This window comes from Sander vitreus, chromosome 15 (assembly GCF_031162955.1).
Source record: "Sander vitreus isolate 19-12246 chromosome 15, sanVit1, whole genome shotgun sequence".
Taxonomy (NCBI): domain Eukaryota; kingdom Metazoa; phylum Chordata; class Actinopteri; order Perciformes; family Percidae; genus Sander; species Sander vitreus.
This window is the reverse complement of record NC_135869.1, coordinates 25,133,972-25,148,301: the sequence shown is the minus strand read 5'-3', so window position 1 is coordinate 25,148,301 and position 14,330 is coordinate 25,133,972. Positions and strand designations below refer to the sequence as shown.

The 14,330-nt window shown below is 39.7% G+C and overlaps 2 protein-coding genes across 2 annotated transcripts; both read left to right on the top strand.

The window, feature by feature from the left end:
- The first annotated feature begins 21 nt into the window (after window positions 1-21).
- On the top strand, window positions 22-4,314 carry pdap1b (pdgfa associated protein 1b). Its single transcript, XM_078269045.1, has 6 exons — window positions 22-156; window positions 437-528; window positions 903-1,007; window positions 1,210-1,331; window positions 1,704-1,855; window positions 3,325-4,314. The coding sequence occupies exons 1-6, from the start codon at window positions 144-146 to the stop codon at window positions 3,378-3,380; spliced, it is 540 nt and encodes a 179-aa protein (XP_078125171.1). The 5' UTR covers window positions 22-143; the 3' UTR covers window positions 3,381-4,314.
- Window positions 4,315-5,157: 843 nt separating this feature from the next.
- Window positions 5,158-14,014, top strand: shmt1 (serine hydroxymethyltransferase 1 (soluble)). Its single transcript, XM_078269044.1, has 12 exons — window positions 5,158-5,293; window positions 8,340-8,468; window positions 8,728-8,873; window positions 9,012-9,127; window positions 9,261-9,421; window positions 11,081-11,162; window positions 11,274-11,486; window positions 11,626-11,739; window positions 11,855-11,977; window positions 12,230-12,346; window positions 12,541-12,651; window positions 13,360-14,014. Exons 2-12 carry the CDS (start codon window positions 8,376-8,378, stop codon window positions 13,530-13,532), a joined length of 1,449 nt encoding a protein of 482 aa, XP_078125170.1. The 5' UTR covers window positions 5,158-5,293; window positions 8,340-8,375; the 3' UTR covers window positions 13,533-14,014.
- Window positions 14,015-14,330: the final 316 nt, after the last annotated feature.

Below are 14,330 nucleotides of genomic sequence, written 5' to 3'. Positions count from 1 at the left end.
AAAAGGCAAATACTTGAACTACTCAAAGTATTTCGATACTGTGAATTCAACCAGCTGTCAGTTCGTACTGCTGTTTTGACACTTGTGTTTTCTGTGAATATTTAGTTGTTAGGAAGTTTGTAATAAAGGATTCGTTTGCCAAAATGCCAAAAGGAGGTAAGAATAATCTTAAAACCTGCTACATTGTGTTGACATGAGTTTTGTACATCTGTTAACTTGCTGTAAGCCACCAACAACAACAGGCAGCGACCCAGGCGACCTGCGTCTCTAACTTACATATCTGTTCTTTGGATGGTGTTCAAACATTAAACAAGCACTGACAGCATGTTTATACACCGCTCTGCTTCTGTTGACGCCGGCATGGTCGCTGTTCTTCACACTGTGCAAATGCAAATCTGTGTGTTATGTCTTTTTTTCATCATGGTTATTGTTGCAGGTAGGAAAGGTGGCCACAAGGGTCGCGTGCGGACGTACACCAGTCCCGAGGAGATAGACGCCCAGATGAAGGCAGAGAAAGAGAGGAAAAAGGTTGGTCGAGTGTGCATCCAAAGACTGTTGAATCATGTCCCACACATAGACAAAGTGCGGCTTTTTAAGTATTGGTCAAGCTCTAACAATGCTGGATCCTACACTTCCCAAAATGCAACTCCATAGCGTCTTTCCAGTGGAAAGAGTATGCAACTGAGTGAACTGATCTTGATGTTTAACATTGCTAGAGTGCCTCTCTTTAAAGACTCTCATTAGAACTCCACCAGCCAGAAGAGAGAAACTGAAAGCAGCTGCAGTGGTGTTTGGATGGAGTAAAAACCTGTGTTGTGTATGTATTCCCTGCATGTGTTTGACCTGATGCATTGGTTTGATGGCATTCTCCTGTGTGTGGTCTCCTCATGTATGTGTTATAGCAAGAGCAGGAAGCAGAAGAGGTGGGCGGTGCAGCTCAGAATGACACAGCGGAGGAGAAGCTACCTGCATCAGGATCAGAAGACAGCGATGATGAAAACTCAGATGTACCGCCGCACTGTTTCTGTCATTCCCTTGCTCTGTTACCAAACACACATTAATAATGTATAATAATTTATTATTAACTTATGTGCACCTATGAAGCACCTTGTAACTTCTTATGGACGTGATCATGTGGTCATTTCATGGTTTGCTATATTCAAAGCATTCACTTCATCTTGTATGAGCTGTTGTGTGGTGTGTTCGCAGAGGAGGAGAGCGGGTGTAGAGGGCCTAATAGAAATCGAGAACCCCAACAGAGTGGCTCAGAAGTCCAAGAAGGTGACACAAATCGAGCTGGACGAGCCCAAGCAGTTGTCAAGGAGAGAGAGGTGTGTGTTTGGTGTCGCATGCCGTGACATTTGGAGTAGAATGGAGCAGTATAAAGCACTGATGCTCAGCTTCAGCTACTGTCTTGTGTATTATGTGCTAGAAATGTAAAAAAAAATAATTTAAAAATCATATTGCTAACATATTTTGAAAGTGGTGTGATTGTGCTACACGAGAGAATGTAGCACAGTGTCCTACCCCATGGAAAGCCCTGCATGTAACAGTTAGGGCATTAACACTAAAAAACTGATGAGTTGTTTTTGTTTTATGACTATTAATTCCCGGTTCCCCACGTTTGATAATTACTTTCCTTATGTCACTTTCCCTGCCCTCGATATACACACACACACACACACACACACACACTGGCACAGAGAGGAGATTGAGAAGCAGAAAGCAAAGGAGCGCTACATGAAGATGCACTTGGCAGGGAAGACAGACCAGGCCAAAGCTGACCTTGCTCGCCTCGCCATTATCAAGAAACAGAGAGAAGATGCGGCAAGAAAGAAAGAAGAAGAGAAAAAAGGTAATCAAAACATTTCATAAGGAAATTATTATAAAGAGTGCCCTAAGCGAGAAAAACACGACACAACTTATTACCTGATATGGCCATGACAGCTTATTGTCATTATCTTGAAGAAACGGCACTATTCTTCACAAAATGAAGCAGGTAGCTGTTGACACGTTATCTTGTTTGTGTGTGTGTGTGTGTGTGTGTGTGTGTGTGTGTGTGTGTGTGTGTGTGTGTGTGTGTGTGTGTGTGTGTGTGTGTGTGTGGGGTTCGGCATTCTCTTGTCTCCAAAATGAGGCTCAGAGCAGCTGGAGGAGTCAAAATGATATCACACTATTAATTTGAGCAGCTATTTTATATTTAGTCTTAGTGTTTCGACCAACATACTTAATAGTTTAAGTTACATATGAGTCTTTTTTATCTGTCATAGTTTCAGTCTAGTTTGAGAATGAAGCATTAGTTTTGCACCTGACTGTTTGCTAAACCCTCCCCTGAACTGTGACTGTCCAGTTATAGTTGTGCAAAGTAGAGCAGCTTATCTTTGTATAGTTTTGTTAGTGGCTCTGTACCTCTCTATTGGATTTGGGGACTTTTACACCCATGAAGGCCCAGCCAAACATGCTATCCAAGGAAGTATCACAGCTCGTTGGTCAAAAGCATCGGTTAGTCCTCATCATAAAAGCCTTTCAGGAATTTCCCCAGTGTGGGATTAATAAAGTCTATCTTATCTTATCTTTCCTCTAGTATGTTGAAAGGGGAAAAAATACTCTTTGAAAGTACTGTGCTTGTCCAAGTAAGCCTAGCAGCGAAACAAGCTTACACTATGTTAGAACGAAATAACGGTCTAATCTTATATTCTTTCTTGTCATACTTATCAAACACCAGGACTACCTAGCTCTAGACTACAATACAAGAAAAGGGCTGTGACTTAACTTGACAGGCATAGCAACAGTAACTGAGGGGGGCGAGGCTTAGCGATAGGGCTGGGTATTGTTAAAAAAATGTTTAATACAGATACCGTGACTTTAATACCGGTTCCTGATCCCCCAACTTCTTTACACCTATGTGATGCACACTATAGTCAAGCCTCTTGAAATACAACACACACACTTGAGCTCGTCTCTGTGCGTAACGGAGAGTTTCTCCTGCATGTCTCTAAGACGTGTAGACAGCCAATCATTTCATCCATCATTAGATCTTGGTAGAAACATGCTGAATACTTATTGGCTCACCTTAGGTATTGACATTTGGTATGGAATGACATGCATTTTTCGATACCGAATACTTTTAGAGGCAATTTGGTCGGTGCCTAAAAGTACTGAAGTCGTGTACCCAGCCCTAGTTGGAGAGTGTGACCAGTAAAGTGTAATATGGTTTGCCTTTCTACACGGAGAGCTCGAACAGCAGCCACAGTCTATACTTCTACTGCATCCCTGTCCATGCAGTGTGTCCAGCTGATTGTGTCTTTTATTTTCTGCTTACAGCAAAAGATGCAGCGGCAGCAGCGGCGAGAGGAATAAACTCCCTCTCCATGAAATGATGCAGTTTATTTATCAAAGGCGTTTTTACATGTTCATGGACTGGCGCAATATATATTTGACTATTTTTAAAGGAAGGATGTTGACATTACTGTTACATGCGACCATTTGGAAAATGGTTGCGGAGACACCGGTGGAGAGGGGTTGTGTATATTTTGGCATGGAATAATGACCTCGTTGATCCCTCCCGGAAGTTAAGCTACAATTGAGAATACAGCAGTGTTCACATAGACTTGGAATGAACCCCTTCTAACCTATAATCTTGTACATGGTATTAATAATGGTATTGTACAATTCTGACTTTGCTAACTGAGCTTTGCCACTATGTTTTGGGGGGATCTTACATTGTATATAACTGATTCATGAAAATATTTCAGATTAATATAATGGAACCAGTAAAAAGTGCACATTTCTTTATTTGGTTTATTTCCCTGTGAGGAAACTTTCACGACTGGTTTGGAGCAGGCTTTACCATCCTTGGGTGCAAGAGTTCACGTTGGATCCACTCGTGTGAAAATGAGTTGAGTCAATAGAGCAAATGTTTATTTGGGAACATTAGAAGTAGAATCTGGCATGGTGGTGAAGGCTTTGCAGCAGCATTTAGAAGGATGCAATGTATACAAAATATAACTGAACAGTTAAATGAATAAATAAAATATACATATATAATAAACCCCTTGTGGGTTAATGTGGCTCAGTAGTAGATATGATGAAGAAAAACAAAATAATTTAGGACAGCTGGAGTTAAAGGTAGGTGGGCCGGTATGTATAAAGTCCCAGAGTAAAGTTTCAGTCTTAAGTGAATCAAAATTTTAAGAATTATACAATGTTGCTCTTTATTCGTTGAATGATATAGAAGGTGTCCCAGCCACACTCCGGATTCAACGTGAAAACGTTCATGACTTCATTGATTCAACATAAATACATCCAAATGTTCATGACTTCATTGATTCAACATAAATACATCCAAATGTTCACGGTCGTCTGATTTTATCACAATGTAACATCTATATCAATTATGATGTGCAATATGTATCACATCGGTTCAGCTGTGAAATGCAAGAATTCAGGTGAGTTTGAACTAGAATAAATAATAAAACACAGTCAAATGACAAATAAAAAAAAGTCTTAATATATAAACTTGCCAGGATATATATCATTAGTTTTACATACACAAATGTAATAGGACCTTCAGAGATTGTTCTTTTTAACTTTTTAAAAGATGTTTATGAATACTATTAATATATTGTCAGCATAACTCTAAGAGAATTATATTTCCACTTGCAGATTTCAATGTATTGAGGCATGCAAGCACTGGCTACAATGGAAAATGAGTAGGCCTAGTCTATGAATTTGTCTAATAAGCCATATAATGAATATTTATAAAAGATCGTTTTTTTTACACCAAATTCTGTAACCCATCAGATTATGTGACCTGATCAAGAATTCCATCTTTATTACAACTGCAAATAGCTTCTTTTTCGTTTGTTATATAAAACATATGCAAACACAAACAAACTTCACGGGACATATGACAGACCAACAATCCTTCCCTACAAAGAGGTATCATGGTACATGGTATCATACTTTATTATATACTCTATCACATAACTGTACAAACGATGTTCGCTGTGATTACAGTGTACAGAAATACACACTATACAGTAGGATAATGAAAAAAGAGAAAGTGTCCACTCTGCGAGCAGAGGGTGGCGGTAATGCACCTGATATGCTGGATAAAAATAAAAAAAAGAAGAAGATCAAGAGCGCGGATTGGTCAAAAGTTTGGCGGAATTTAATCCTCTGTAGCGTCCACTTGATACGTCCATGCTGCAGAGCAGCGGAGCTTTTTTAGCCCCGTGGTCTGGTTTCAGTCCGGTTTAACCATTGACAGCAGCGTGTCTCCACTCAACTGGTGAGTTAGCTAAATAGTTAATATTTCGTAGTCACAATGAAATGTAAACACAATGGACATGTTTTGCGTTGGCAGGTAGAACTAACTTAAAGAAAACTTTTTTTGCATTTTAAACGTGTTATTTGGGACTATTTGTTAATATGTTTGCTCTCCCGGGGTTTTGTAATGGCAGCACTGAGCTGACATGTAACCATAACGTTAGCAGTTTGTCATCTAGCAACTTTAACTTTATGCTAATGTTAGGTGCTTCTTGTCAAAAGTAGTTAGTTGTTCTATTGTTAACTGTTTTCCGGTGGATATTTTAACCCTAGAGATGCATTTTCACAGCTCACCTGACCTATAAATGTTTAGCAAACGTTTCCACTTTACAATTGGTGTATTCCCTCATTTCTGTAAGTCTCCATAGCATTCCATTCTGTCGACCATAGCAGAAAATAACTAACTAATATGCGCTCAGCTAGTTGTTGAGCAGAATTTATTTATTTTAGTCCCCGAAGCGGGAATTGTTTTTACAGCAAGGCATATAATACATTACAACATCAGACAAACAGTAAAGAAGGGGTGGGAGGAGGTGTCAAATGGGTTGGAAGTCCAAGAAGTCCAACAATATTGATTAATGTTAGTGTCCCATTTTCACAAAGTAACGTTACAAGTCAAGTCATCTTCAGTTATATTGCTAGCACATTTAAAAGAACATGCAGAAGTTGACCCAAAGTGCTTTCTAGTCGATGCAGATGGGTTAAGATCTGCCTCAATACAAGTAAACAACATTAAGGAAATAGAAGGTGCATAACAAGCAATAATACAAAATATAATACAAAACAACTAACCTGATAAAACCAAAGTCAAGTCAAGTAAAGAAATAGGAAGTTAGGACAGAAGGAATAAAATCAATAGATTAAAAAGCAGTTAGATGGCATTAGAAACAAGTCAAGAGGGGACGTGACAGAAGCCATGGGGCAGCTTCAGACTGAACTAAAAGCAAGTGGAAACAAGGTAACGTTAGGTCTTTAAATTTGATTTAACATCTGCAGTGGTGGAACATGACTTAATGAGGGACCAGCGTCTGTTCCAGATCCTAGGAGCAGCAACAGACAAAAAAAAACGTCATCACTTTTGGTGGTGAGGCATGAGTGAACATCAATACATGTATACTGCATCAATAACATCCCAAAACATAAAAATAAAGCCGATGCAGACATGTTGAATACATAATTAGGACTGCAACTAATGATTATTTTCATTATTGATTAATCTGTTGATTATTTTCTATAAAATCTGTTTCTTAAAGCCCAAGATGATGTCCTCAAATGTCTTGTTTTGTCCACAACTCAAAGATATTCAGTTTGCTGTCACAGAGGAGTCAGTAAACTATAAAGTATTCATATTTGAGAAGCTGGAATCAGAGAATTCTACTTTCTTTTTTTTTTCCCCTTAAAAGAATGACAAACTGACTGAAATATTTGCTGATTAATTTAATATTTGACACCTAATCAATTCATCGTTGCAGCGCTATATATGATCAACACCTCATATACTACAATCAACACAAACCACATCCTATGATCAACTAAACTACATACTTGGTCTAATGAGTTAGGACTACCTCCTCCTCCCTGGCCCTGTGTTCAGAAGTGAAATGGCTGTGGGGATAAAGTAGGGCTGCTCGATTATGGAAAAAATCATAATCATATGATACATATAACATACATATTATTTATACATATAAATATAAGGTCAAAAACCATTGGTGTGTCCTCTCCCTGTTACATGAATGTACAGTAGCCTCAACTATATAGTTACTGGTTCAGTGAACTAAGACTATAATAAGGGAGGATTGTACAATTAGGATATGGTGTTAACATTTTTTACTGGACAACACACATTGTGTGCTAAGAATGCCAATTTATTGAATCCTTTAATGTTAAAGAATACAAAAAAAAAAATGTATCAACAAAAAAAATGTAAGGTGCATTGGTCCACTTTAGAAACACACATGTGCAGCACTTCACAGTGTATATATATTGCCCTTAGTAACTGACTTCATTTGACAACACATTTGGCAACTGTATCAGCCTTTTCTAAGTATCTCAACAACTGCAGTAATATATTCATCAACATTCTAACAACAATATGAACAGCAGTCTTCATACAGCAATATAACAATGACAATGTCACATGAATAATTATTAAAATATTGGCAGGATTAATACATCCTGGCTGTCAGTAAGGGTGGGGGGGAAAATTCGATACAGCATAGTATCGTGATATTTTTTGTGGCAATACTGTATCGATACACAGACGCCAAGTATCGATCTATTATTATATATGTGTTGGTCAGTTTGTCTGCTTGACAATCCCATTTTGCAGCAATAAAATTTGAAGTGAGATGAACAAACTGAGAAATGTATCTTTTTAGATAAAACTGATGTTGACAAAGTTTCCTTTAGGGGACATCATTTGAAATTGGGGAAACATTTGAAGTTGGAAAAAAGGTAATAAATTGCAATATATCCCAGAATATTGCTATATGTTTAAAATCTCAATAATATTGTGTCGTGACATCAATTTCGTGATGATATCGTATCGTGGGGCCTCTGGTGATTCCCACCCCTAGCTGTTAGCCTGGTCCAGACCAGGCTAGCTGTACAGAATAAATCTCCATGGTAACTTAGGTGCCTCTGCTTTTGTGAAACCGAGTTGAGGCTAAATTGAGCCAGGATAACTGGGGAATCCCGGCTTAATCCCTTATCTTGGTTTTGTGAAATAGCCCTCTGATAATGATTTGATAACTGTAAACTTCATAGAGTACTGATTGTGTATCTGAGTTACCTAATAACCTGTGTTGGCAGTTCATTTGTTTGTCTTTTTGTGTAATGGTTCAAGGTTTAACTGGTGAGGCCATAGCACTGCTGCACATGTCCTCTTTTATCTGAGGCCTAGGACTGTCGTCATGGATCTGTGTGTCAGCTGCACTCACTGTATAATCGTTTTACTAAAAAAAAGATTTTTTTCTCACTTGGACAATGTTTCTACGTCGTTTCAGATTTCCACTTTGCGTGACCAGAGAAACCGAGAAAGCATGTCTTTAACAAATGGCCACGCTGTGAGCAAAGAAACGTGGGTTTCTCACAACAAGATGATGCTGGAGCCTCTGTCCGTCAATGATTCTGAGGTTTGTGTTTGGTAGATTTTAAGAATAAAAGGTCACGTCCATGTTCTGGAGACTGGAGCTTAAAGGACATTTTGTTATTTTTGGTTATACTTTGCATGGGGTTGGTGTAAACATTGCCGTTTTCCAGAGCTGCAACTAACAATTATTTTCATTATGGTTCGGTCCAATAATTATTGCATATATGCATTTCTTTCACTTAAGAACTTGTGTGACCAATTGTTATTGTCAACTGAACAATACAGTATTGGGTGTTTTTTAGGTGTTCTCCATCATAAAAAAAGAGAAGCACAGGCAGACGTACGGTCTGGAGCTGATAGCGTCCGAGAACTTTGCCAGCAGAGCCGTTCTTGAGGCTCTGGGGTCCTGCATGAACAACAAATACTCTGAGGGATATCCCGGCCAGAGGTACAGGAATTTATCAAATTACTTGTGAAATCCGAATGTTTGATTACGTCCTATAAGTGGTGCGTTCTGCTTTCTCCTACCGGTTTAATAACAAATAAGTATAGCAGTAATAATCAGTATGATCCATGTGGTGTTCAGGTACTATGGTGGTACGGAGCATGTTGATGAGCTGGAGAGACTCTGCCAGAAGAGGGCGCTGGAGGCCTATGGTCTGGACTCAGAGAAATGGGGTGTCAACGCGCAGCCATACTCAGGTATCAAGTAGTGTTTAAACGTATACAATTCTGTGGATGTTTGGTGTAGAGCCTGATTGATGTGATCAGTGTTTAGACTTTCAAACTCTCCCTTTTTCCATATGTCATACTTTTGTTTATGCTTCCCTGTCAGGTTCACCCGCCAACTTTGCCGTCTACACGGCCGTCGTGGAGCCCCATGGCAGGATCATGGGGCTGGACCTTCCTGATGGAGGTCACCTGACACACGGCTTCATGACTGAGAAGAAGAAAATCTCAGCAACGTCCATCTTCTTTGAGTCCATGCCGTATAAGGTACAAAACAATCACATGTACAACACACACTAATCAAGGAAGTCCTAAAGAGTTGGGTACAAATGCCTGATGTGAACAATAACTGTACACAATGCAATATAGCATATACTGTAATAATTGTCAAGTAAATGAGAATTGATAAACAATGCTCTTATTGTGGATGAAGTATTAATATCATAGATTGGCAATATGTACAGTTAAAACTAGAATATTGAAGTATTAAAGGGACAGTTCACCCCAAAATCACGGGTCCTTTTTAATGACTTTAATTTATCTATAGCTTAGTTTCCATCCAATTGTCAATCGAATTATGTGAAGTTTGGTAAAAATATTCAAGTGAATAAAGCTGGTGAAAGTGTGTTTCAACAGCTTTAAAGCGAATAAAAACCTGTGCGTAATGATGTCTTGATTTTATTGATTTCAGACATTTTATGGTATTTCTATTCATTTTCGCACTGAATCGCACAACATTCAAGCTGACATTTGCGAACAAAGTTTTGCCAGACAAAATGGATCACGCCATCAACCTACAAATGATTCATATTGCAGAAGTTGTAATAGTGCTCATGTGCCAGCTGATAGCAACATATCGCGCTATAATAAGAAAACAACGACGCTATCAACACATTGCTATGATGACGCAGATGCACGTAAATGCCCGACGACAACGGAGGCGGCCTGTGGTGTGGGAACGAGAGCACTCCAAACTGTTCTGGAAGATCGTGGTTTAGAGACGCTTCACGGAAACCCTTTGGTTGAAGCATTTTCAGATTTGACCTGGCCCGTCCCTTGACCCAGATAAGCTATGGCCCTCCGGTTCCAATCAAGAAGCGTATTACAATAGGCTCTACAAACTGGCTACATGCGAGTACAGAGTGGTAGGCAAAATGTTTGGGGTCAGCAAGACCGCGGCGTGTGGAATGCCATATGAACGAGGATGATGCGAAGGTGTGTATATAGGCTACCTACCTGGAGTGGATGAGGTGCATGAGATCTCGCTGTGTAACTCCAGAGGGCACCTTGTGCCACAGTTGTATGGCGCTATAGACAGGACTCACGTTCCGCGATTAGACCCCCTGCTGAAGGCTGCAGGGATTTTGTCAATAGAAAGGGCTGGCCATCAATCGTTCTACAGGCTGTAGTAGACGTTCGTTGCATCTTATTTTATTTTGTTTGTGTTTCCATAAGCCATTTTTCATTCCATATCACTTAATTCGCATAAAAACGTGTGGATGGAAACGTAGCTTGTGATGAGTGTTAAGAGTATGAATTCAACCAGAAGATTCTAGCTTAAAAAGTGTCCTTCTGTAACACATTTTATGTTTTAGAGTCCTGGACCAAGTTAAACAAGATTAGTCCTCATTAGTGCAAGTATGTGCACATGGCCTTGGCCTGCGGCTCCTCGTGAGAGCTGGAAATGATAACAAAAGGCTATTTTGACGGAATCTGGGAGTAAAAACAAACAAAACAATGGAAACAAAAAAATCTAATTTGTACAAACTTGAAACCAAAAACCTTGTAGTTATCCAATTCATGTCTCATATAGGCAACTTTACCTCATCATTTCATCAGGATGTGTATCAATACTGCTTTCCATGGCGTCCTGGGTACATCTTGCTGTTTTGGTCTATTTGTTATGACATGGTCTTCTGTTTTTAGGTGAATCCAGAGACTGGCTACATTGACTATGACAGACTGCAAGAAAACGCCCAGCTGTTCCACCCAAGACTCATCATTGCAGGTACTTGTTTACTTTCATACATTTAACCAAATCAATGAAATGAGGAGGGGTGTATAGTCAAAGAACCTGAAAACGATCACATTCGCCTCCTTCGCCCTTTTCCTTCTCCAGGAACAAGCTGCTATTCCCGCAACCTTGACTACGGCCGCCTGAAGCAGATCGCTAATGAGAATGGTGCGTATCTGATGGGAGACATGGCTCACATCAGTGGATTGGTGGCTGCTGGAGTGGTGCCCTCACCCTTTGAGCACTGTGACATTGTTTCCACGACAACGCACAAGACTCTGCGCGGCTGTCGCGCTGGACTCATCTTCTACAGGAAAGGTAGAAATTGAATATGATGCTTCTGCCAAAACAAACCACTGGTTTGTTTCTTTTTTGTTTGTTTTTTTATTAAATTGAAACTGTGATTTCTCAAGCCTTCCATTTTTCTTTCCTCTGTGTTTCCATTTCCCTCTTCCAGGCGTGCGGAGTGTGGATGCCAAAGGGAAGGAGACACTGTACAACTTAGAGTCTTTGATCAATCAGGCTGTATTTCCTGGGCTGCAGGGAGGACCACACAACCATGCTATTGCAGGTACACCCCATCGTTTTCCCTCTTTGACTTAGTCCTCTCAGTTTCATCTCGATCGTCGGTCAAGTGTGTTAGCTTCTCTCTCATTTAGGTCACGTTTTTCACTGGCTGTTCTCAGGTGTTGCTGTAGCTCTCAAACAAGCCATGACACCGGAGTTCAAGGCATACCAGATGCAGGTTCTTGCTAACTGCAAAGCTCTATCCAGTGGCCTTATTGACCACGGCTACAAGATTGTCACTGGTGAGTGCCACTCAAACAAATGGAATTGAAACAACACATCTTCAGTATCGGTTACCATTGTACAGAAGCAAACTGCATTTATCACACATAAAATGATAACAGAATACACTTGCCTTAGCAATGATAATTAAGACAATTTTCATAATTTTTCCCTAATCCTATAAAAAGGGGGCTGTAATAGCAGCAGGTTTCTGATAGCAGTTCCTAGCTTCATAGTCTTTGAAATTCTAATCATTTTCTCTTCCTGTGTAGGCGGCTCTGACAACCATCTGATCCTGCTGGACCTGCGCAGCAAAAGGACTGATGGAGGACGAGCTGAGAAGGTTTTGGAAGCCTGTGCCATTGCTTGTAATAAGAACACCTGTCCAGGTAGAGTGTATGTGTGTTTTAGCACCAATATGATATTATACATGGTAGCTTTGTTTTGTTAGTGTGATTAAGTTTGTGGCAAAGTAATCCTCAATGTAGCATTAGATGTAGCCATTGTTAGGGATGATTGTACAGTCAATGCCCTTTTTCCCTACAGAGTGCCACTCTTAATGTTTCCACATGTGTTTGTTTAGGAGATAAGAGTGCTCTGCGCCCCAGTGGACTGAGGTTTGGCTCTCCAGCTCTGACCTCCAGAGGCTTGGTGGAGGATGACTTCAAGAAGGTGGCGGAGTTCATTCACAGAGGTAATCTTTTAAAGTCCCTTTATATAAAAAAGATGCTTACATTGCCAACATATTCTCTGAGAAATGTGTTTAAATTAAAGTGACTTGACCACTGAAGGGGTGCCAAGGTCTTAGGTTATTGTTGCTTTAAGTCATACTCTGCCCTAAAGTCTAACCTTTGAGTATTTAAAACTATATATAAAGGGTTGATTTTAAAAAGTGTGTGTGTATATATATATATATATATATATATATATTAAAAAAAAAAAAAAAACATTGTACTCATCACTGCCATTGCAGAGATTGTAGACAAAAACACTTGGATCCAGCTTTTAAAATCTTTTATAGGTCTAATCAGGCTAATGCAATATATGAACGTCAGACAGCTTTCAAACTGAATGTAAAACCATAAGGGGAGAAGTCAACTACAACTTTGGTGAAAAGAAAAAACATCCAGTCACCAAGGTTAAATTTCTGTGGTGCCTACTGCTAATGGTGGGCAGAAGCTAACTAATCCACTTATAGAAACTTCTTATACATTCAGCAATGAAGCTATGTGACTTTCCTACAGTTCTGCTTCACGTCTCTGATTAGCTTCTTCCCCTTAGGTTCAGGAAATTGAGGTGTATGAGCGTCGTAGTATTTGGAGCCATCCACCGAAACAAAACATGATTTCACAGAAATGAAATTGCAATCTGAATATCCTCCCTGCTCTCCTTCTTCCTGCAGGTATTGAACTGACCTTGGAGGTGCAGGGAAGCTTGGATCCCAAGGCCAATCTAAAGGAGTTCATTCAGGCACTGGCCCAGGGAGAGAAGTTCCAGCAGCGGGTAGCAGAAATCAGGGCAGAGGTGGAGGGTTTCGCAGGCCAGTTCCCCATGCCTGGCCTATCTGAGCTGTAGAGGGCGGCAGTTCAGACACTGACAGATGCTGGACTGATGATTACAACAAACATTATAATGCCACATCTTTGTGTGTGTGTGTGGGTGTGTACTTGTTTTGAGTGTACACACCTGTTTAATCTGTCACTATACAAATCAAGACACTTCCTCATAACTTCACAGCAGTTCAGTTTCAGCTTGGAACAGACTGGTGTTAATGGAAAGATAGATTTGCAGACTTTATTGTCATCCAATTATCCAGTGTTGCTACAATGCCTTTGTTGTTTTGAGATAGGGTTTTGTTTTCTGCTGTGGCTTTGGATCTCTGTTATGACCACATTTAAGCTTTAATTTAGTCCGAAATCACCATTTCTTTTGTATTAAATGTACAATTCCAAAGTTTTGTTACAGACAGTACTGCAGATTTAAACATGAAGTGTGACTGTGACTTTCATACATAAGCATCCTGTATAGAGAAATAATACAATTGAATTAAACAGCTACTGTGTATGATCTTTCAATTGAATAGCAAAGTGGTGCAGACTTTTTAAACCAAAACCTTCAAAATGTACGTTCCTTCCTGGAGATGAATAGGGTTCATCATGAGGAACACCATTGTAGTGGATCATGGTTTAAAAACACTGCTTCACGGCTGTCGAGACTGTTTTTAGATGCAGCATGTGCTTTGAGCTACATCCTCATCCTCATCATCATCCACCTTTATGTAGTTCTAGGAAGCACCGTTGAGTGCAAGCCCTCCTTTTCAATGTAGCCGAGATTACAGAAAATAAAAACGATGATGCTATTTAAAAAAAAAAG

Coding starts and splice junctions, on each gene's coding strand:
- shmt1 (XM_078269044.1), top strand. CDS start 8,376: ATGTCTTTAACAAATGGCCACGCTGTGAGCAAAGAAACGTGGGTTTCT. Junction 8,469..8,727: donor TGTCCGTCAATGATTCTGAG/GTTTGTGTTTGG, acceptor GGTGTTTTTTAG/GTGTTCTCCATCATAAAAAA. Junction 11,978..12,229: donor CGGCTACAAGATTGTCACTG/GTGAGTGCCACT, acceptor CTTCCTGTGTAG/GCGGCTCTGACAACCATCTG.
- pdap1b (XM_078269045.1), top strand. Junction 529..902: donor CAGAGAAAGAGAGGAAAAAG/GTTGGTCGAGTG, acceptor TATGTGTTATAG/CAAGAGCAGGAAGCAGAAGA. Junction 1,008..1,209: donor GCGATGATGAAAACTCAGAT/GTACCGCCGCAC, acceptor GTGTGTTCGCAG/AGGAGGAGAGCGGGTGTAGA.